This window comes from Schistocerca cancellata, chromosome 5 (assembly GCF_023864275.1).
Source record: "Schistocerca cancellata isolate TAMUIC-IGC-003103 chromosome 5, iqSchCanc2.1, whole genome shotgun sequence".
NCBI classification, from domain to species: domain Eukaryota; kingdom Metazoa; phylum Arthropoda; class Insecta; order Orthoptera; family Acrididae; genus Schistocerca; species Schistocerca cancellata.
Genome location: NC_064630.1, coordinates 358,067,128 through 358,090,706, shown reverse-complemented (window position 1 = coordinate 358,090,706; position 23,579 = coordinate 358,067,128). Strand labels below are relative to the sequence as shown.

The 23,579-nt window shown below is 43.8% G+C and overlaps 1 protein-coding gene across 4 annotated transcripts in view; it reads left to right on the top strand.

Moving 5' to 3' along the window:
• LOC126187507 (protein spire) overlaps window positions 1–23,579 on the top strand; it is an 806,238-nt gene that overhangs the window by 689,616 nt on the left and 93,043 nt on the right. For all 4 annotated transcript variants that reach the window (XM_049928627.1, XM_049928629.1, XM_049928628.1 and 1 more), the window contains one exon: window positions 7,808–7,911. In XM_049928627.1, coding sequence (XP_049784584.1) covers window positions 7,808–7,911 — 104 coding nt within the window. The remainder of the gene's footprint in view (window positions 1–7,807; window positions 7,912–23,579) is intronic.

The window sequence follows — 23,579 nt, the reverse complement described above, 5'->3', positions numbered from 1 at the left end:
TGTAGATATGGGATAAAGGCCAAAGAAAGACAATATAGTTAGTACAAAGCATAAAAAGATGCAGATGAAATGGAGATAAGAATTAATGAGGGCCGGATAAAAGACGTTTAATAATAATAAATATTAATATGAAAAGCACTGGCGCGAAAAAAGAGAAGGGAAGGTTTGGAGAGCGCGCTCGTTACCCGTGTGACAGCGGCGTCACAGCCGGAGCGCCTCAGCCCTTTGTCCGGTGCAGACGGGGACGGCTTTGTGGGCAGGTGACAGCCGTCGCTTATCGCCTGCGGCCGGCGAGCGCGCCGCAGGCAAGCAGGACGACGACGTCGCGCGGCGTGGAGCGTCGCGTCGCGGCGTGAAGTACATTTCCTGCAGTTCGCTGGAGCGCGGAGCGCGCACCACGGGTCTGCCGCAAGCACGCGCTGTCGCCCACCTGAAGCCCTCAAGTGCGAGTAACGCGTGTTTACCAGTAGGTAACTAGTTTCCGACAAGTCGTCATTTCCAAAGAACATTATTGGGCGTCATCGATTTGCTGAGAATTATGCTGTGACCTAATGGATACTTTCATGCCCAACGTTTCGTCGCCTACTGCGGACACACCCTCTGTAGCGCTGGAGGTAAAGGTAGCAGAGATCAGGGATAAGGTCCGTATACTAGAGATGGGCCGTTAGCGAACTAACGGGTCCAAAGGAACGGTTCACCAAGATGAACGGAAGGAGCGAGGAACGAATTCTAAGCAACGGTCTTTCATAGTTCATTTCGGTCGCGGCTTTCTACTTGTAGTTCCCGGGAACGGGAAACCGTCGGTCTCGTTCTCGCAGCGGCACGACGGCTGACCTCGTTCACCACGGTCACGGTCCCGGTCCCGTCTCTGTATCTGTCTCGGTCTCGGTTTCCCTCAGCCGGAATCGTCCTTCGCGTTACCACTCATTGCAGTTCCACTGCCGACTGCTCCTAGTTAGTTCATTGTTGAATAGTTGTTCGTTTCGTTCGCTAAGCACGTCCATTCTAGATCTGTTTCAAACCTTTTTTGAACTCTGAACTTCTGGTTCTTTTCGTATTCTACTCAGCGTCCACGACCGGCAATTAAAATGTACTTTATAATTACGCAAATTACATAAAAATTACGTGGTATGTAATACATACAACTTTTCAGGTAACCCAACCCCATATCAGCGTACTTCACTATTTCGATAAACAGCAGAAGACCTAAAAAGGCAAGTTTTTTTCTGTATTACACATGCAAAGGAAGTCGGCATACACACACGAGTGGCCATTTTCCCTCTTTTTTTTTATCCAATGTAAAACAGCATGTTCATTGTTATGGAAGGCAGACCAACTTACAACCGAATGAAGCCCGCACTCCGTAATCGACTGTCCGGTGTCACATTTTGTAAAGGGAATATGATAATTTCTACAATATTATTTCAGTGGTACGGGGTGGCGAACGAAAAATCGGCCCCGAGTACTAGACTGCTCATTGTCGCCGACCAATCGTCATCTGTTGTTTCGAAGTAGTTTTCATAGGCTTATTTATTTCTTTACTGCCTAATTATTAGATGTATATCTTTTCTACTCGTAGCAGTCAACATATCGTGCGTAATTTGCTAGTATTCTGTACTCGGGGTCTGCTTTTCGTGCACAACCTTGTATTATTTAACTGCGATCAGCCACATAACACTACAGTTGGCTAAACGAGAGGTTTTGCAGAATCATGAAAATTACTTCAAGTTCGTGAGAACTCTGCAATGAACAAAATTTCTGTAATCCAGGGGGGAGGCAAGTGCCCCCTCTTGGCGCCTTCCATCTTCAATCATCTATGCTACTAATTTTCAGTTTTTCATAAGAACCGTATACCATGCCCAAATGAACGGTGAACGAGTAAAAATGAACGGTTCCGCAAAAAGAGCGATCACCAGTGAACTGGTTCCCAAGAATGAACGAGTTTAACTATCTCTACCGTATACATGCCTTAAACTCGGCAGCTGTTTCTATGCACCAGAGTAGAACGGAGAGCAAGTACACAAGCTTTCGGGTATAATTCAGGACTCGCGGTAATGCCACCACATACACAACTGTTGGGCACGACGATTATTATTAACCAAGACATTGCCCTATCCGTTAGCAGTATATATATATATATATATAATAGTTTTTGTCTGTCAAAAGTTCGGAGACTGCTGTAAACTACTTCGTAGGAAAACTCCTGATTTTAGCGTTCGAAAGTGATCACTGCAAGCATCAATGCAATGAAAATATGATGTGGTCCAGAAGAGTACAGAAATAGTTGAAGGGTTAATGCGATTACTCGCGGTACACAGGCGCTCTTAGCTCGAATCCCAGTCTAAGACAGATTTTCGTTCGCCACAGTATATTCAGTGATGTATACCTTGTTTCGTCAAGAAACGTCAGTTCTCGAAATTTTGAGAGTAAGCCTTTACACAGCGTCCTTTTTATAGTCCCTTATACTGGTGTTTGATCATTTTGTGTCTTCTCCATGCTTAGATATTTGAAATTGTGATGGATTTCAGTGACTGACTGGCCAGGGTACAGCCGAATAATATCTGATCTTTCAGCCAATTTATGCCCAAGCCATTAAATTTATCTGTGCTCAGGTGGCAGTGTGTGCACCAGGGGTTGCTCTTCCACTTAGTTTTTTTTTGCGATTATTTTGTATTTGTATCGATGTGAGTCGTCCGTTGACAAGAATGCCAAATGTTACTTTCGCCTCTGCCGATCTTTGACAGAGACCAGAAATGGAAGACAGGTGTTCGACCCAATAACGGCCCGAGTGTTCTGTAAATATTTCTTTGTTGCAAAGTGTACCTGAACTGTTATGGAGCCAGGATATGGGAGGGGTAAGTTACCGAGCGTAAATAAAATAATTTACCAATATAATTATTTATTTACCACAACGGGCAATCCGTTGATTACAAGGATTAGCAAACTGAAAATAAATCTTTAGATTCTGTTAAACGAGCAAGAATTTAAGAAAGATTACAGCAACAGTTCCTGTAATAAACACCTGATAGATCGCTGATGCTTAAGAATCTATACACATTTGTGACACCGATAGCAGGATGTTAATAAAAATATCTTAAAGAAAAATAAACTGGGCACATCCGTGAAGCGGATAGAGCAGAATGCTGTAACAATTATGAACAAGCAGCCCAGGCGGTCATTCGATCCAGAACAAATTCTAGAACGTATAGAATACAAATTAGATTTTCATAGCGAATCACTAACCCTACGCAGCCCCCTTAAACATCACAGTGGCGTATAAACATGCAGCAGACGCTTTCTCCTCACAAATACTAAACCAAAGTAAATACTGAAATACAGTGAAGCTGATTTTTTTTGTAACCTCATTTTGTTCGTTGTAGTTCGTTGCAATTGTTCGTGGCGGACGTCCCCAGACGCCCTTTGAAGTTCGTTATTGATCCATTCACTCAGTTTTTTTTACTACAGAGGGCAGCTAACCCTTTTACCGAACACGCTGAGCCACCGTGCCGGCAATTTTAGATCACTTAATACACGCATCAGTAGCAGAAATTACAATTAAATAATACTTTGACTTACTGTAAATAGACAGAAGACATCGTTATACTAGGCCACTAACTTGCAAATTACGAAGAGGCTGTACTGCCAGCTTTCGTGAACACGGTGCAAAACCAATATTTATTCTAAAACATACACCCAAAAGCAAACCAGATAGCAGGAAATAGAGCACAAGTGGTAAACTTCAGATGGAGTGTTTAACTTCAGGAATACAAAAAACGTAAGTTTTACAAATTAAACGCACCAATGGTGCAAAGCGAAAATTACAAATTAGCGTCAGCCTAAATAACGTTCAGGATGCTAATCCACTTGTAATGCATCGGCCAAACTGCGGCCAGTAGAATGATCGTGCAAGAACGACACTTATGTAGAAAGAGTTGGAGTTTCTAGCGAACCGCCACTGACACATTAATGCCCGAAAAGTATGGAGCACGCGGTGGTTCCTGCATCAGGCCGGAGTGAGTCAAGGGCGACGTAGGTTACTGCGCCCACCACGAAGGCAGCAGGGAACTCATCAAACCGAGCTGCAGTGTGTGGCCTCGTCGTCTCTCAGAGAGAATAAGGCCCCATCTCTTCAGTAGGAGAAGGCACGGTCCGCAAAGTAAACACCAGCGATCCAGACACTGGGAGCAGCCCGTCGCAACATATCAGCACCAGCCACGATTCTAAGCACTACTATGTCCAACGGCCAACTCCCAGCCGATGTCCAGCCAACGGCCCACTGAGCAGAAAGCCCAGCTCCGAGCTGTCATCGCACTTGAGTGCTCGTCGCGTTGTTGGAAAAGCGCCACCACAGGGGTAGGGTTTGTTTTGTGGGAGGAGAGCAGACAGCGAGGTCATCGTTCTCGTCGGATTAGGGAAGGACGGAGAAGGAAGTCGGCCGTGCCCTTTCAAAGGAACCATCCCGGAATTTTCCTGGAGCGATTTAGGGAAATCGCGGAAAAACTAAATCAGGATGGCCGGACGCGGGGTTGAACCGTCGTCCTCCCGAATGCGAGTCCAGTGTGCTAACCACTGCGCCACCTCGCTCGGTGTCACCACAAGGGATGCCAGAGAATCCGCAACTTGACAGTGCAACCATAGAGGTTCAAATAGTTCCAAAATCGATATCAGGTCAGGCGCAAGGCTCAGTATCTATTTCAGTGAAGCACATTTCAACATACGTATACCATCAGATGTTTATCTCGCGAAAAGGTCACGAATGTAAAATCAAAGATTCGAGGCTTACCAACAATTGTTCTTCCTCCGAGCTGTTGACGAGTTGAACAGCAAAGGAGATAAGTGGCAGTGATAGACAAAGTAGCCTCCACCACACACTATAAGGTGCCTTGAGGAGTGTACAGGGTCAAAAATCATTTAAACCAACATTCTGGGAGGTCGCATAGGACACCAAACATTTTTCTCTGTCGTATTTAGCTGTGAACACTTTTTTAATCCGGTTGAGGACGTAATCGCTCTGAGCACTCATGCAATTGCACAGAACATGGAAACGAATCGGACTACTGTAAGACACGTCCTTCATGAGAAATTGTTAATCCATTTCTCTTACAGCGTGACCACAACTTGGAAACAGATCGTTATCCCCTCAGAGCACGCTTTTTGCAATGGTACGTTAAACAGTGTCAGATGCATCCTACATTTTCGTCTTTTGTGCTGTTTACACATGAAGCGACGTTCGGGCATAATAGGGTTTTGTTTTGAGTGAGATTAATCCACATGTCACCTTTACTCGCGCTCATCAATTGCGGTTCTATGTGAATATGTGGGCAGATATTGTTGGTGATTGTTAAACTGGACCATATATCCTACCTAGGCCAATGAATGACAGACATTATTACAATTTTCTTGCCAGAGTTGCTGGATGACTTGTCACTCGCTACAAGACGGCGCTATGTGCTTCCAGAATGACGGGGCGCCGGCACCTTCCCCTCGTGTGTGTGTGTGTGTGTGTGTCGATTCTTGAACGGAGAGAAGGTATAAAGGGACCAAACTACAGTGTCAGCAGTCCAAGTAGAAGGGTGTAAAAGTAATGGAGAACCACACAGAAAGAGAACACGAAAGAAGTGAACAAAAAGAGGGAAAACGTACATCTCTCTGTACTTTTTCGTGTGACGAGAGATGTGCAACCTCGCTTACAAAACCCCTGTTCTGTCAGAAAAGGATGTTGTTGTCGGATAGTGGCAGCAATAGGACTTAGGGACACTTCTGCAGTCTTTTGGCTGTATTAAACGGAGCATGACCCGCTTGAGTAATCTTTGTTTACAAGTCAGTGGAGCCATTTTAACCTCTCCTATAACTGAAGTAATTGTGGTGATGTAATTTTTTTGTCTCTTGATAATAAAGTGTTAGAACTTGTTTGTGTTCCTTTTTGTCATCATAGGAAAACACGTTAGATAGTCTTTTTCATTGTTCCGTGCAACCTCCCAGAGTTTGTTAGTTTAGTTTATTTCATCCAGAGAAAACTCCCTCTACCGGTTTAAAAAATTTTCGCAGGGAAGTATTACGTTAGCGAAAAATATTTGTTTCGGTATTCCGTGCAGCCTCCTAGAGTTTGTCGGTGTAAATAAATTTCATCCTGTAAATGGCATCAACGTGGACCGCCCAGCCTACGGACTCGTGGTGGAAGTTGTGGACGATAAGAATGAGATTACCAATTTTTTATTGTCTTCTACGTGTAGCCTTTCTTACTACAAAAAATTTAGTCCACAATGTCTGAAGCAGTCCAATATGTCTTTACAGACGAAGTGTAACAGCTTGTTCATAAGGCGAACAGAAACAACGTGCCGCGACTGAAGACTTAACGTTTCAGGAGACCCGTTTCCTTTCGTCTTATCGGCTTTTCTTTCCTTGTTCAGCGAAATGACAGCTTTGTGCTTATAATTACAGTCGTTTTGTTTCTCAAAATAAAGCACGATCCTTGAACAATACTCATTACGCCGCATTGTGAAATCTAGCTCGTAAAGTACCAGTGTTACACATACATGTGGGAGTACGAAGGGTTCTACACTCGCGTCTGGAATTTACCGGTTTGGAGCTACTTCCACTGTAAAATTACTTGCATAGTTTGGGGTGGAAGGCTTCTACATCCGTACGTCGTAAAGCACCAGCGTGTGCAGAAGTTAAATTCACTGTATTTCCTAATTGAAGATGCAACAGGGAGAAATGTATCAGACGACCGTGTTTGTCAACAGTTTTTCATTTTTTCCAGCGGGCGATCCATTTTCCTACGTTAACTAATAGGCAATTTAAGAAAGTGTAACTAGTGGCTTTTTAGTTGATGTGCAAGCTTTAATTGTAGTGTCCGTCTCTGGACATTTCCGGTATCTTCAAGCAAAGTATCCATCTCACTGACAGATTATTCGCTGCTCTTCAAAATCTGGAAACTGTGAGAGTTCAGTAGCCTCTGCATTGTCAATGTCACACTTCCAGATCACCTTGTAACTTACTGAAAGTTAAGGAGAGGTGAGTATCCAACTGATGCTAGTTTAATCGCAGATATTGTGCTGCCACCATATTGAAACTGTCTTTTGCTCGCTCTTGTGTCGAACAGCGTAACAGCTAGTGACAGTTCGTTCCTGTCTCGTAATAGTCCCAGTTGATAAACAGCAGCGGCGTCTGCAAATAGTCCACCAATGTTCTGTACCACATTATTTAGCTCCAAATGCCACACACACATGTATCTTTAGTTTACGAATTTTGTTGGAAGTGTGTTTCTTCGTGTTAAGGCCAAGTTATTTTTTTAGTTTCTTTTAATGAAGCTGATTTTAAACGAAAATGTCTATCTTACGGCACTATTGTTTGTTTCGTCATGCTCAGAATTTATAAGGCGTAAATAAATTCCCTTCTGGATGGATGCTTTCCTCTAAAATTTTACTGGTACCCACGTCACAGAACACTTTCCTGGTTTTTTAACTTTCGTAGTTACCGTAGAGTCCAAAATTGTTTTGTAATGTCTTCGTAAAGTCCATTGTGCCTTCCTTCCTGAAACCTGTGATTCACTCTCCTTCGCGATAATTCAGTGTCAATGAAAACACAAAATAATAGTTGCGTTAGAAGAGTAGGTTATCCAGTAAGATGAGAACTCGCTTAACCTTCTTGTACAAGTTAGGTTTGTTCCGTAATAATAAACATCACTGTATTAATATAAATTCAGAAATGCTGACACACTGACTAAAATCGCTTTTGCAGAGACACACTTCTAAAATTGCAAGTCTGTGCAGCGTTTTTGATGAGTCTGTTTTTCTGTTCGCAGTTATTCCTGTGGAGAGTCCACAGGGAAACAAGGAAGAGCCTGTGGCGAACGGCAACGCCAAGAACACCAGGCGACTCATCAAAGTCGACTTCTCCGTGCTGCAGGTAAGATGGCGTCTAGTTCTGTGCGCTGCTGTCAATGGACTAACGTTCCCATCCAACAGGAAAAACAACCGCGTCCTTTTCCTGCATTGTTTTCTGCTGGTTTAGATTAGCTTTCAGTGGAATGTTTCCTTTTTCCTGTTCCATTTTACTGATATTTTCTATTTCGCTGAAGAGCATAAATACATACATAGAGTGCGTGGAAGATATTGTCATTTTCTAGAAATAGTGACCCCATCGCATAATGTCGAAAAGTGTGAAAAGTTGCGTTCGGATTTGCTAGAGGTAGAGAATCATGAGAATATCCTGTCCGACGAGGGCTACAGTCCCTCGTTGCTAAGAATCGCAGTATAAATATTTGTGTGTTTTTTGTACAAAACAAAAAGAGCACAACGATGATCAGTCAACGACTAGAGAATCGGCGTTTTGAATTGCTTTTGATCATTCACGATATTATTCTGCCTTGGGAATGAGAGATGTAGTGATGGGCACTGACAGGCACAGTTCGCAATTTTCGCATTGAAATAGTGATTCTGGATTAAAATATGAAATTTCCAACTCTTTCATTTGCTTTTTGTGTGTCAGCGAGTTCACTATGTTAGTTCAGTTAGAGTTACAAGCGAGTGCTATTACTTATTTTCCGATCTTACTACTTCTACATGTTGTGCTTCTTTAATTTTTCCTTTGTGGATGGCAGAGTAGCGTGGATGAAATGGAAAAGTGGCATCATTGAGTATAAATTAACATTTCCGCAAAATCGTTCCTTGAGACAGGTCAAGATTTTAAAAAAGCTCCCATATTCATATCTGATAGAGCAGAACATGTAATATGATGCGAGTCTTAAATCAGTACATGATGATATTCAATTTAATTTAGAAGTTGTCAATTTGTAATTCGTTTTAGCTAGAACAGCGCAAGCTAGGATAAAAATGCGGTGGTAGACAAACTACCATAGATCAGAATGTATAAACGGTTTCCATTTCAAATTGTTGTATATGGCACCTTCGTGGCACGTGCTGGAAAAGTGTTCAGAAATGAAGAAATATTACCGCGAACAATGAGCTACTGTAATTCATCTTGTTTCCAATTGAATAACGATGGAGAAATTGCATATGTTGATGCTAGAGTTTATTTCGATTTCTCTCACAGCCATTAATGCTCTTCTATGAAAATATTTCTTGCGTTTCATTAATGGCTGCATCCTCCTCCTTTCGTCAACACATCAGTTCGCTAACACTTGTGTTGCTGTTCTTTTGACAGCACATCGCTGTTAAATTCTCACAAAGGTATTTAACTCTTATAAAAATAATCTCTCTGCCTAAATTCAATGTTCTAGAGGTAATTAGTGTACATACTATTTTTCGCCGTAGTGAATGTACTCTACATCTACATCACTCAAACATTGTGTTCAGTTTTTAAGCTGCGCGTACGTCCAGATTTTGGTAATTTCACAGACAATGCTACGTACAATGAAATAGGATGGATTAGGTCATTTGGCGTTAGAGGTCGATGATGATGATTGCAGGGGATGTGAGAGCGAATTTCTCTATTTCAGAAACAGTACAACGCAAAAATAATTGTAGTTGATGTTTTTCAAAAAGCATTTACTCGTGCACTCTTTCGGATACATGGAAGAAATGTTCTCGATCTGTTCGTTTTGTTATGAATAAAAGTTTAAAATATCAATAACCGAGGACAAATCCTCCTCCTAAATACATTGTGACGAACATACGCAACACATCGAAGGCAAATCCGAAACACAAATGTTACATGTTTCTAAACAAAACGTGTCCGCTTTATACGTCAGTTTTTCATTTTTTTCCAAAACATTCAATTGATCTTGCTGTGCTATAATGTGTGTTTCCTATGTGGGCTACTGCACAATTTCAAAACGTTGCCATGACTCAATGTAGCGTACAACAGGTTAAAGCCTATTTTGGCAGTTGGTGTTAGTTCATGGAAAGTGAGTAGAATTTGGAAATCTTTTGCTGTCGGCGTGTGCTCTAGGGAAAGGTGGGGTACACAGGTGGAGAGGCAGTAGCTAGATCATGGAACGAGTACTGTGTAAGCACTTTGTCACGTCAGTTGGTAACTTTAGCTGCCAAAAGATTCCACATTCCGGACTAAAACTGTACTAAGAAAGTCTTTTTAGCTTGGTTATATTCGTTTCTTGCAGTGCTTTCTGCATATAAAAAAGCCAAGTCGTACCTCGTTTCAAATTTATAAATTTGTCTGCCTCTCACGGCTGAGAAATACACCAAAGTACCTATACTGCAAAGGCGATAAAAGATCGCGGACAGCTTTTGCCAGATTTCATTCGGGAAGTGGAAAAGGCTGTTGTCAATACCGACTGCAAAAATGAAGTCGCCTAAAACAACGGCAGCAGTGAGGAGTAAACAAAATCTCGCCACGGGACTGGCCATGCTAGACGGGAAAAGCATACGCGGAATGCCCACATTGTAACTGCAGCAGATCTTCTCTAGCTGAACGGGTTGTAGCGTAAGCACTGAGCAGTTAATACGAGCCTTGGATTTGGCGACTGGCGCGTGTGATGGCCAGTTACGACACAGACGAGGCGAGATCGGCTTGCAGCGTGGCGGCGGCGGCGGCGGCGGCGGCGGCGGCGGCCGAGGTGCAGTTTCTCCAGGCCGCTGCGCCGGCCCGCCCTCGCTGAGGCCAGCCACTTTCACGCTCGCCGGCTGTCGGCTTCGTCTTGTTGGCCACCAGCCCCGGAAAACGGCGGCCGACCTGCTGCCGAGAAAGTTCTGCGGCCGTCCGCGAGAACACCGGAATGGTGTCCTGCCGCAGTGGTACACAGCCTTACGACGCGGCCACCGGTAGCAGTAATTGAGAACAGCGTCACCCGGTAGCTCCCACAGACCCTCATACACTGAGGTGACAAAAGCCATGGGATTTAATGTCATGCCGGACCTAGTTTTGCCTGTCGTAGTGCAGCAGCTCGACGTGACATGGTCTCAACAATTTGTTGCAAGTCCCCTGCAGAAATACTGAGCAATGCTGCCTCTATAGCCGTACATAATTGCCGGTGCAGGATTTTGTTCACGAACTGACCTCGATTATGTCCCATAAATGTTCGATTTGCCATACTAAATACACACAGACTTGGTGCGCAAGTGTCTAAACAAGACGACGTTGAATCGTCAAAACGAACGAGGCGCGCTCTGGTCACGATATTTCGAACATCAACCGCTGTGCAGTAACTAGAACTAAACACTACAGTAGTAAAAGACAAATTGTACACTACTATTGTGAAATCCGAGGTGTGGGCAGTGTGACCTCGCGAATTAAGAATCGTTTCCGCAAGAAAATAACAAAACCCTAACCTCTGCACTTTGAGATCGTGACACTAAAATTATGCGCCTAACTGGGACTCTATTCGGGAGCCTTGTTTTGACGGGCCAGTGTTCTTACAGACGGAGTACTCTAGGCGTGGTTGAAGAGCCGCACCGTTACTGTTCCTATCTCACTCACATTCTAAACCTGCCACAAGTTTTCTCTGGCACTCCTAGCAGAAAGACCGAGATAGTGGTTATGCAGTCGCGACACTGGAATCGCGACTGTTTATATCTTCCACTCGCTATACAGACTTAAATTTTCTGTTTTTTCCCTAAATCGCTTGATGTAAATGACGGCATTGGTTCCTTCGAAAAGAACACGACTGATATCCTATCCTGATGGCAGCATGTGCTCCGTCTCCAATGAAATTGTTGTCGACTGGATGGTAACGTCTGATCTTCCTTTTCCTACGCTTTACTTAAATTCCCTACACTCTGCTTTGATTTCCACGCTTCCCTACAGTTCTGTGCCTTTTCCTTCAGTTAACTTCCTTTCTTTCCTTCTTCCTTCATTAATCACTGAAATGGCTTTGCTCTTTCCCGTTTGAAGACAGGTATTGTTCCATTACCAGTATTTCAGGAATCCTGCCCACTCGTCTGATGTAGGGTGACTAGGAAGCTGTTTTGTCGGATAGCTAGACAACAATTCAAGCAATCACATTTATGGTTTTTATTACAGTAAGTAAATTGACAATACTTTGTCTTTATACAAAAAGAGGTGTCGCAAACAATTGGCAGCATAACAAATAATCAATGTCCTTGCATATACACAATTTCCATGCAAGCAATTAATATACATAGCAAGTCACGGCTGTCTTCTAGTGAGCTCTTCTAGTGCGGCGCGTATATTATCTTCGTATAGGTGCCGCTCCTGTCATGGTGTCGTCCTAGTCGGCGTTCTATTGGCTGACGTCGTCTCACAGCATTCTCTGCTGTATCGTTCCTGACCGACGTGCCGGCGCTTGATGTTATGCAGGAACAGTACTGTTTTTTCATTATCTTTGCATCTTCATTTCTGTGCTGATGTGTTGTCCAGAGGATGCTCAGATGCTGTCAACATGCACTCGACGGAGATTCGCTGAGTGTAATCTCGTGAATCGACCGATTGTGTGACTGTGACTGACTGACAGTGGTTTGCCTCCTTGGACTCCGTTCGAGCGAAGATGTTGGCCGCATAGGAGAGCGCCGAAGCCTTGCTGCAGACCGAGGTTCACATCCGTGTGTCATTCAGTTCTTTCTGGTTCAGTAGAATCTAGCGATGCTCCTGCAGATATCTATATCTTTGTCTATACCCTACGTATCCCGGAACGTAGATGTAAGCAGAAAAGGAAACTGAAAAATGTGGGCTGAGGAACAAGTAACCCCTCTTCCATAATTTTATTTATATATATATATATATATATATATATAGCAAGTCACGGCTGTCTTGTAGTGAGCTCTGTTGTGTCCTGATACTTACCCAACGGCAATGTTTTGTGAAACTTTTTTTCCGCAATATTTCTATTTGGAGCCTGCGTTTGCCAGATCATTTTATGCGGCGAATTTGATAGCTTTATAGTTTGTCTTACGAGATGAGTTAATTCAGTTGACGATCTGGTACATTGCGTTTGTATTAGAAAACGTAGTTGGGTTCATGGAGAAACGGTATGCGCACGTCACGCCGCTGTCCGGATAAGATCGGTATGTGATTTTTATGTCTACCTGTCTTCCATAGCGAATAAAACCCAATAATGGATTTCCAGTACGCTGGATTAATAACGAGACCGCAACTTGTGTTCATCAGTTCGAAGTAGAAAACAGCAAAAGTTGCAAGATTCAGTTTTTTATTTGATGCCTTGTTTCGAAATACCCAAACCCATTTGCATGTTTGTCATGCCAGTTTTCGTAGAAAAACTTTGATATTCGCCTGTGTAGGCTACAGTCCTAACATAGTTTGCATGCTATTATGGAATATACTATTCATGTCAACAGTTAAAGAAGAAAAGCGAATGTTGCAACTTCGACTGTTTCCTACACCACCCAATGAGGTATGGTCGAAGAGTGCTTGCACATTTCCCGCAAGAGACTTATATGTTGCCATGTACTGTGCGGCTGGTCCCGGTGGAGATTAGAGTTCTCCCTCGTGTGTGTGTGTGTGTGTGTGTGTGTGTGTGTGTGTGTGTGTGTGTGTGGTGTGTGTGTGTGTCCTGAGGATAATTTAGGTTAAGTAGTGTGTAAGCTTAGGGGATGATGACCTTAGCAGTTAAGTCCCATAAGATTTCACACACATCTGAACATTTGAGCACCTGTGCGGAAATTTAGTAGGGCTTCTCTGCCAATCTACCTTTCTAACCATATTCATATTACAGTCAAAGCTCTTGTTAAGAGACCATAAACCTCTCGTTACAGTCATGTGATCTGTAAGTCGTCAAAGAATTGGCCATGTGCCACAGTATAATCGAGGAACGTATTGTGTTGCGCACCTATTGTTCTCCTAGCGCCGACGCTGTGCTTCGTAAAGCATCAAGCTATACTGGGAGTCAGACATGACGTCACGAGTTTGAAATTGACTTTCCCATAGTTCTCTTCAGAGACCGCCTTCGAAAATATGTCTAAAGGGGGAACCGGTTACAGGGACTATTTTGTTGTTAATTCAAAATGATTTCTCACTTCTCACTCCCAGTACTTCGCAGTCGCCTCGCTTTTCCTCTCCCACAGTTCTTTCGCTGGTCTCACGCCCTTTACTTTTGTACTGTCACGGGTGGCGTACGTGCTGGATCGAATCATGACTCCAGCATAAAGTTGTGTGTTTCGGTAAACTGATGAACATCAGTTTCCTCGCGCCACGTCTGAGCGCCCGATGGGGAGCGTGGAAGTACAATCACGTGCTGCCAGTGGCCCGCGACCAGACTCGCTCTCTGGCTTTGGCTCTCAGCTCGGCAAGACGTCTCTTCCTCTCCCCTCTCATGATCTCCGTACTCTGTACCAGAACTCTCTTACCGAGCAAGACCTACCGTGTCCCTCTTGTGTATCTGCTGTTTTGTTCACCTACTCCAGGGCGCGCCCGAATGTAGTCATTATAACTGAATATACTTTGAATGTTGAATTGTAAGCTATTTTTTCCGTGTACGTTTCGGTTTTAAGCCCATTTCCCTGACCTTCGTCACAAACATTACTTGGAACTGGTACAGTGTGTACAATAATCGTGCGAAAAGTGAGCAAAATCGGTAAGACGCTCTGCCTATGCTCCCCTTTTTTAGTGCCTTGCCTGTGATAGCAGTCTGGAATATTGTTCCCATGGCAACACGCGGAAGTTGAGCAGCGAGCGGATGGGCGCAGTCGCCCGTGGGCGTGTTTACGTTAACGGTGCGCTGTGCGCCTGTTCGTGCTGACTACCGCCGGAACTGCGCCCAAGGCCAGCCTCGGCGGCTCGTACTGTTTTTTTGTCCCAGCTTGTCAACCAGAGTAATTACTATTCACGCAGGGGGTAACTGCAGATAAACAAAGTAATTGCACTACAAACATTCCTTCTGGCAGGTCTTTAATTTCGAAACGGATCGAAAGGGGGAGGATGCTAGATGGAATGAAAAGGCGTCTGGCAGCTGCTCAGGCTCGGGAATCTTTTCATGTTTCCATCTAATGTTTATAATCATTTGTGTGGCTCGTCACGTGTCTGATAACTGCATTGTGAGCTGCCTTACGGCTTACAAAGAGGCTCGTTTTAATTCACAGAATGCTTGGATAGAGTGACAACTGTCTCATTTAGCTATCTTGTTCCACGTCAACTTTCGTAAACACATACTAAGACATCAACCCTAGAACACTAAAGGGGGGGGGGGGAGAGACAAGAATGTTTTACATTGCTACTAAAGCATCGTAAATTGTACTAATCCAAATTCGGTTCAAAGGAAATGATAATTTATAGGTTATCCGTTACTTGATTACGGTTAACAGATCTCCAGTGCTATGTTATATATAAAATTAAGTACAAAATTCCCCTTTTATACCCTCCTGCAGCCGTAAATTTTACGAGGGTTTAATAATCTAGGGTTAGGTTTTAAATGCCTGGAACGTATTGTTCTGCAATGAACTGCGATGACATTGTAGGTGGGTTACAATCATGATCTTGTTGAGCTCCACAGGTGTCTGATGCTAATATTAATCATTAATGAGAACCACCGCAGCTGCATTGATACAAATTTATTGCGTCACGGCCGCTTTCGTTCGTTAGAACGTCGTCAGGTTGCTTGCCGGATTGTACCAAAATCGTGTCTTGTGTAGCATTGGAGGCAAAAACTGAATATGACGATCTTAGAAGCATCCTGCAGACCGCCTGACAAACATGGCGAGCATACCGTGCACACTATAGCCGGTGTACTCTAATGTATACCTACCATTCTGAAGTCAGTCCCAGACTATGGAAATGAAAGTCAGAGGCAGATTCAGGACTCTTGTATTGTCGTACAGGGAAAACAAGTGCTGGAGGTAGTTTGCGACTGACTTTCTCCGTATGATAACCAAATGTCACCCGTGTACCTGTATCGCAGATCAGCAGCATCAATAGCATCCACACGATACAGATAGAGGGGTGACACTTCATTTTAAGCAACGACAGATCATTGTTATCCTTATGACATGAAAGGATTAGTTAACACGTGCAATTTCCGGGTGTCACTTAGATACATAAATCTATGCTTATGACAGAGCAATAGACATTTTATGGAGGTGGAAAAAAAAGCTTACGTAAGGACTTAAAAGCTTGGACCTGTACTGTGTAGAAAACCAACTTAAACCAAACTCTGGTTTCATTTGCAGAACCCGCAGGCCTCAAGGAAAATGACAGCCTTATGGCGAGATTCGATACTGCAGCACTGTGCACATCCTAATTACTTGAAAATCAGCCTAGATCGAGATTCCACTTCCGAGAAACAATGTTCAAATAAAAGTTGACGATCATTGGTAGAAACAAATACTTTAGAAATTAACCAGCAAAACTTTGAGAGGTAAACCATCAGTTGTGAAAACTACAGCTTCACCAACGTGCTTTGTCAGTGACGAGTAGGCTCACGCAGTGTGGTATAAATCAGCACATGTTAAGAAGTAAACTGTGCCAAAAAAAAATTGCAAATTGCTAAGTGGAAGCCTACGACCAACCAATTCTGTGAAACTTTTATTACTTGGCTGGCTTCGCCCCTCCGCCAATTAGAAGGCGAATAATATCCCGCAAGGATAGACTCAAACTATTTACCCACATACTCCCCCCTCTTCATGACACACACCAGCCGCTACAGGGCTGAAGTCCAGGTACGGGATTATTGGATCTATTAGAGACTTCAAAGGAGAATCGATTTCCCGATTGGAGACGTGGGTAAAATTTAAAGGACGCCACTGGATCTCACTATCAGAAGTAGTTTCAGCTATACACGAGGAGAGTTTGGACCACTGTGGGATTTCTTACCTGACATGTGTGGTGTCGCCAGATGCAATGAAACCCTCTAGATGGGGTTTCCTAGACGTTTCAAGACCCAGCGAATATGGTGCATCACTGACGGTGGACACGTTTGTACACTTCTGTCCCGGTGCACTGTACGGCATTCCAAGGAAGAGCTTACATCACCGAAGTCTGGAAGGTTCTTGGTCAGTTTTGTGCTAAACTGTATATTGCTTGAACTGCTGGTCATTTATTACTTTGTAGTTAATTACAATGTTTTATTGCAATATAGCTGATCTTTCCTTACTGTTAATAATCACATGCGTGACGATAATCAGTGCTTGCACAATGTGGTGCAGAGTAGTATTCTGTGTACGTTGTAGATGAAAGGAATCCGAGAGTAGAGGCATATGCTGGCACATAGTATACTCCTCTCGCCTAGCATCAGTGGCACCGTCATAGTTCACAACCCCATCCGTCGGACAATTCGGCATCGAGTGCCGCATGTGTTCACTCCTTGCGACACTGGGGCGACCTTTAGAATGTACCACTAAAACTGGTAATCAAAAACGTAACGCCACCACCTTTCCTACAGTTTCCAGCTAAAAACTTTCTGCCACCGCCAAGATGCCTGCGATTTGTCTACGTAAGCGGATCCTAATCCATTGCCCCACCGAATACAGAAACACAATTTCCTCGTTGTTTTTCTTCATAACGCCCCAACGTTACCGTTACCGTGTACAGATCGCACGTCGTCCAAGACGGTCATCGTTGAGCTTGATGGTGTAGTCAAGTGCTTTAGGCACTGGAGCGCCGTTCCGGAGGACGGCCTAATTGTTGTCCCATCTTTCCACCAATCCAGCTTGTGATCAATGACCTCATTGTCGACGGGACGTTAAACCCTGCTCTTTCTTCTTTCCTTCCGCTCTATCGATATGTGAGCAATAGTACTCCGTGCATCCACGTGGAAAGAATACCGCCCCACTGATAAATATCCAAGTGATACTTTTCGTTTTTGAGCTCTTATGGGATGATTTTCTTTGTCGTTTTATTACTCCTTGCAAAATGTTTACACCGACACTAGACTACTTTGATTGTAATCTTTATGAAGTTCATAAACTAATGTACTACTTCGACTGATTTCTCCAAGCTATTTACGTTACTCACAGACGTATGTATTTGTCACACATTATTAAGCTATGACATTATGTTCAAGACATCGTCGTCATTCTCCGTGTACAGAAAACAGCTGCAGGTGTGGTTATTTCTTTCCTTTCTTTCTGATGCAGCGGAATACATCAATAGTGAAACATTGCTGTGCATTCCAGTTCCTGAAATTTACTACGTTTTATTAGAAGTTTTCGTTGGATGCGTTTTCAGTTTCTTAAGCGTACTTGAGGTACGAGAACCACTCCAGAATGTGCAAAACAAACACTATTACCAATCGGACAACGTGCAGCCAAATGGAAAAAGCGACACTGGTTTTCTACTCGCTGTAACTCTGTTGTCCTTTTGTAGAACGCAAAGTAATACAAAACCCATCCTACGGTCGTCATAGAACGAGACAGACGCTTCGAAGGCTGCCATATTTAAATAATTTGAAATATGCATTATTGGTGATAAGGGCAGTGGACTGGCGGAGCTGTCATTTATACTCAGGTGTTTCATGTGGAAAGGTTTCCTACAATGGAAATTAAGACTTTGATGGCGGAATGTTAGTTGTAGCTAGAAGCATGGGGCTCTCCATGTCGGAAGTTCTTAGCGAATTCAGTATTCAGAGATCCACAGCGCCAAGAATATGTCGAGAACACCAATTTTCAGGCATTACCTCTCATCGCGGACAACGCAGTGGCCGATGGCCTTCACTCAACGTTCGAGGGCAGCGGTGTTGGCGTAGAGTTGTCAGTGCTAGTAGACAAGTTGCACTGCGTAAAATAAGTGCAGAAATCAATGTGGGGCGAACGTATGTTAATGGGCTACGGCAGCAGACGACCGACCCGAATGGCTTCGCTAACAGTGCGACAAAGCGTGCAGCGTCTCTCGTGGGCTCGTGACCATGTCGGTTCGAGCCTAGACGAATGGAAAACGGTGACCTGGTCAGATGAGTCTATTTTAGATGGTAAGAGCTGATGGTAGGGTTAGAGTGTCGCGCAGACCCCACGAAGCCATGGAACCAAGTTGTCAACGTGGTACTCTGCAACCTGGTAGTGGCTCCTTAATGGTGTAGGCTGTGTTCATATGGAATGGACTGTTATGTTCGACTACTTGGACTTCATTTGCTGCTATTCATGGACTTCATGTTCCAAAACAACAAAAGAATTTTTATGGGTGACAATATGCGAAGTCACCTGGCCACAGTTGTTCAAGATTGGTGTGAAGAACATTCTGGACAGTTCGAGCGAATGATCTTGCCACACATCGAATCCCATCGAAAATCTTAGGACATAATGGAGAGGTCACTTTGTGCAGAAAATGCTTTACCGGCAACACTTCCGCAATTACCGACCGCTCCAGAGGCAGCATGGCTCAGTATTTCTGAAGGGGCTTCCAACAACTTGGGTAGTCCGTGCCACTTCGACTTGCTGCACTATACCGGGAAAAGGTGGTGTGAGACAACATTAAGAGGTATCCTATGACTTGTCAAATCATTGTAAATATGGGCTTGCAACGAGTTCTGTGCGGCTCATCATTTTCCCATGCAGAATAGCAAAACAATTAGACCCAAGGAAAAGACTTGATATTTTATTTGAAGAAATTTCAGCTGGTTATAAGATATATTCGTATGATTATATTTCTGTGCATCTTCTCTTCGTGGAAGGCCTCTTTTACACAGCACCTTTCTTGTCATTTTCGACTACTTCTGGCAAATGAGTCTACAGCGGCTCCCTAGCTGTACAGATTCTAGCTTGTTTATAGTGTTAGTTTTCGTTTACATTACAGTGACAAAATTCCTTGTGTTTTGAGAGCTGTCTGCTGTGCATTTTGGTGCCTGAACAGTATAAGGTTGCGAAGGACCATCGTTTTTACGAAAAAATCGAAATACGTTAACAGAATGTAGGAAAAAGCAACGATAATAGTTTATCAGTGACCTATGCAAAATTCAGTGGATGTTCTTAACAAAGGTCGTATGGTAAATTCTCCACTCCTGAAGATTGAAAGAATAGATCGTCCAAACATTCCAAAACACCACATTTATCTGTTAGATGCAGACTTAAAAGCACATCAATTAATTTTGAGAAGGCAGTAAACAGCGCTTTTTACATTATCGTTTTCATCATCTTTCCTTGTTAAGTGCCAGATAACAACGAAAATTGTTTCTCTCGTTAAATAATTATAACTTTTTTACTGTTGAAGTAATTTTCATTAAAGCACTTTTATCTGTTTACGTTCTTATTTATGCGTAATGCAGGCTTTTCTTCGTCCAGATGCTAAAAAGCGCAAATACCTTTTGCTTTGTCATTTCATCTCTTATGAAAGAATGCTAGTAGGAAAAGTACCGAGACTTCGTTCAACCTTTTAAATGCGTCACGAAAACAAACAAACAAACTTAAGATGACAGAGACGCACAGAAACCATTGCTATAATGGGAGTGAACTTCCGTTGTTAAGACGACTGTACAGCTCCCTGTCTCTCTGCATGCGCAGTTAGCAGGATACCCAAAATCTTAGAACTCTACACCCGGAAGAGTTAGTTGATCATCGATGACACTGTCCAAACTCAGCTGATAAGATTTACAGGCAAGCGCTTAACGCGCAGCGATAACGAATAACCGATTTTGACCAAAAGCGCGCTTGTTTAAAACGAGTTGTAGACTGACAGGTTTGTGAGGACTAAACTCGATGGCTGTTCACGGTCGGTTCAGGAAGCCGTTACGTAAAGCGAGCGGATCAGTGTCGGAAGGCAAGTTTAGCGGCTGGCTGCGGTTGTGACTTTGTCCGCGAGTATCTGATGGCGAGGACCCGGCGGCAGGCGGAACAGGATACTGGCGTGCGGTGGGCCGTTTGCGGTCTGGCGGGGAAGGCGCAGTCGGTGTTGACGCAACACGCGCCGAAACGTGGCCCGGTCGATACGGCGGCAGCGGCACGCGGGCACACCACATCTCATTTCGACTGCGGGGCTGTCGCAACGAGCGCTCCACTACAGGCGCCAGCAGCAACGTGCTGGACAGAAACGTAAACGTGCTCCTGCACACCGCTGGAAGCTAAACAGTCCACGTTTTGGGCTAATTGTGTACGCCCATTACCATGAACAGTGCGACGTTCTGCGCAGATACAGTGTTACTGAACATCGGTAAAAAGCGAGGCTTGAATCCAACGGGTTACTGATTTTGCCCATCTTTCGCACAATTATAGTGCGCAATTAGATGTAACGCTGCTGTAATAGCATGCGCTTCTCAAGTGCTCTCAAAAATACGAAGGACTTCCAATATGTTTGTTGAAAAATACGGAATTTGTTGTGGGACACCATGAAACTATAGAGGCTGAATCGAGAATATTCCACGAACTTCCGATAAGTGGCTGCACTATTAGTAATTCCAAAGTGGCGAGTGTAACGGAAGTGTGTTCCAAGCAGAGCGCCGTCATTGAGTTTCGTTTGGCGGAAAAGCAGAGCATCACAGCTATTCATAGGCATTTCGAATCGGAAATAAAACAGCAATATATGGAGTGTCGCCACGAGACCTCCCTCCTGTGAACAGGTTCAAAACTGCACGCTGAGTTGATAGTCATGGCGTCGATCATTGGGGCCTCTGAAAGGATTGTTCTGTTTGGTGTCTTACTTCGTGGTTCTTGTGAAGAATACTCCAGTACTGGAGTGGAATACTCTTTAACGATAGTCGTGGTCCTTGTGAAGATAGTTCGTGAGCATTAGACACGAGAACACCTGAAAACTTTCAATGTCTTAGCAACCTATGTCCGCATTCCTTAGCTTACGGCGGTAAGAGTCGTTGAACAGCGTCACGCGCCACCAAGAGGGTAGGCACACAGCACGCCACACGAACCATCGTGGTAGCAGGTCTGCAGGGCAATATTTTCAGTACATTTATCGCATCAAAGTAAATTAGAAGTCCGGGTGAAGCTTTGTAACCTATATTTGCAAACAGTTACAAAAAGTGCTCCAAATCTCGAAATTACTAGCTCCTGTTTGAATCCACACCGTACAACGACGTTGGAATGGCTGTCACACTGTGTCACACAATCTTGGCAAAGTGAAAATTGCTTCGGAGGCTGCCGTAATGCGTGCTATCAGCTCATCAGCAGTCTTAATGGGTGTTTCGTAGACAACAGATTTCAGGTGGTCCCAGAAGAAAAAATCAATGGGCGTCAAGTCGGGAGAAAGTGCAGGCCATGCCAACGGCCCACTGCGGCCTATCCAGTTCTCACCAATGATGCCATCGAAATGCAAGTGCGCAGGTGCACCATCGTGTTGGTCCCACATTCGCTTTCACACGTTGAGTGGAACACGTTCCAACAACTGTCAGAATATCTCGTAAAAAGATTATTTGATTGAGAGTATCCATTACGGATGTTTTAGAAGCTGTGACTGTTCATTCAATGCAAATACATAAAACTGCAACAATTCACTTTCTAGAAAGTTACTTATTCATTCCATGAATCGGTTTTCAAACCTTTTCAGGCTCATCTTCAGATGGTTTTCGAGAAGTTACATAGCCATTTAAAGCATAATGGTGGGTGCTGGCCTGCGACGGTATGAGCGGCTTTTGTTGTTAGTATCCATCTGCCTGCTTCCATTGTGATGGCCAATTGCTACCACATCTGTCACTTTCACGCAATATGTATGCATATACACTGTGATAACGAAAGTTTGCCAGCATCCTGCATGTGCTAAATATAGCACATGCTGGACGCTGGCAAAATATTATTTCCTTCTTGCTGCTCCTGTCGTAGAAGTAGCCACTACAATAATCGCAGTACAGATGCTTACTACAGGACTTGGAGTTGCTTTGACTGGGGTTTTCTTGCTAGTGTTTGCAAGACCCGATATTGATGATACTGATGAATCAGTATTAAATAACTCACCACTGAGAACTTTTGCTTGGGATTAAGTAACCTTCTATTGCTAGCTTTCCTTTATATTCTTGGAGATGCCAGTAGTCATTTCTCAGCAGTCTTCTCCCTTTGACCTGGCAAGCTGACTTCTGCACTCGGTCTCGCAGACAGAGTACTTGGTGCAAATGAAGTTTCTGAGAAAACATTTGAATTGTATCGAAGAATTAAAATTGCCCTAAACCCAGAAGCAGCAAAGGCAGAATATCTTGATACGCAGTTCTTTTGCTACATCCAGTACACTGGCATCCATATGACTTCTATGACCGTCCAAGATGAGCAAGAAGTTTACAAAAGACCAGTAATGGTCTTTAGTGCCATAGCAAATATGCTGCCAGTTGGCGAGTCCTCGCCAAATTCCTTTTGTGCACATATGACTTTTGAAAGGAGCATGGGCGGAATCCACACACCAGCAGCAATACAACATGCAACAACGGTAATTGGAAGTTTCTTGGTGACCCAAAAACAAATTTTCTGCAGCCTAACAGCTCTTTAAGTTCTTCAGTGCTGTAATTCAACAAAGGCTTATGATCAAGTTTCCTAGTTGGCATATTCCCTTAATCTTCGTTGAACCAGTCTCGAAGAGTTCTTCGTGGGATGTTAAATGTCCCTGAAGCCTCCGAAACAGGAAGTTCAAATGCAGCGACAGCGCCGCTCTTGCCCACGCTGACTGCTAACGCCATGCAGAAGCGTGCTTCTCAGTCGTTGCTGGCGTACCGGTTATTCCTCTAGTTTTACTGTTCCTGTTGATACATATCGGTAAAAAGAGTATCGCACTAGACTAATCTGGTAGCGTTCTTTCGTTTGGGCACGTAAAATTCCGATTCAAAAAGCATTTGT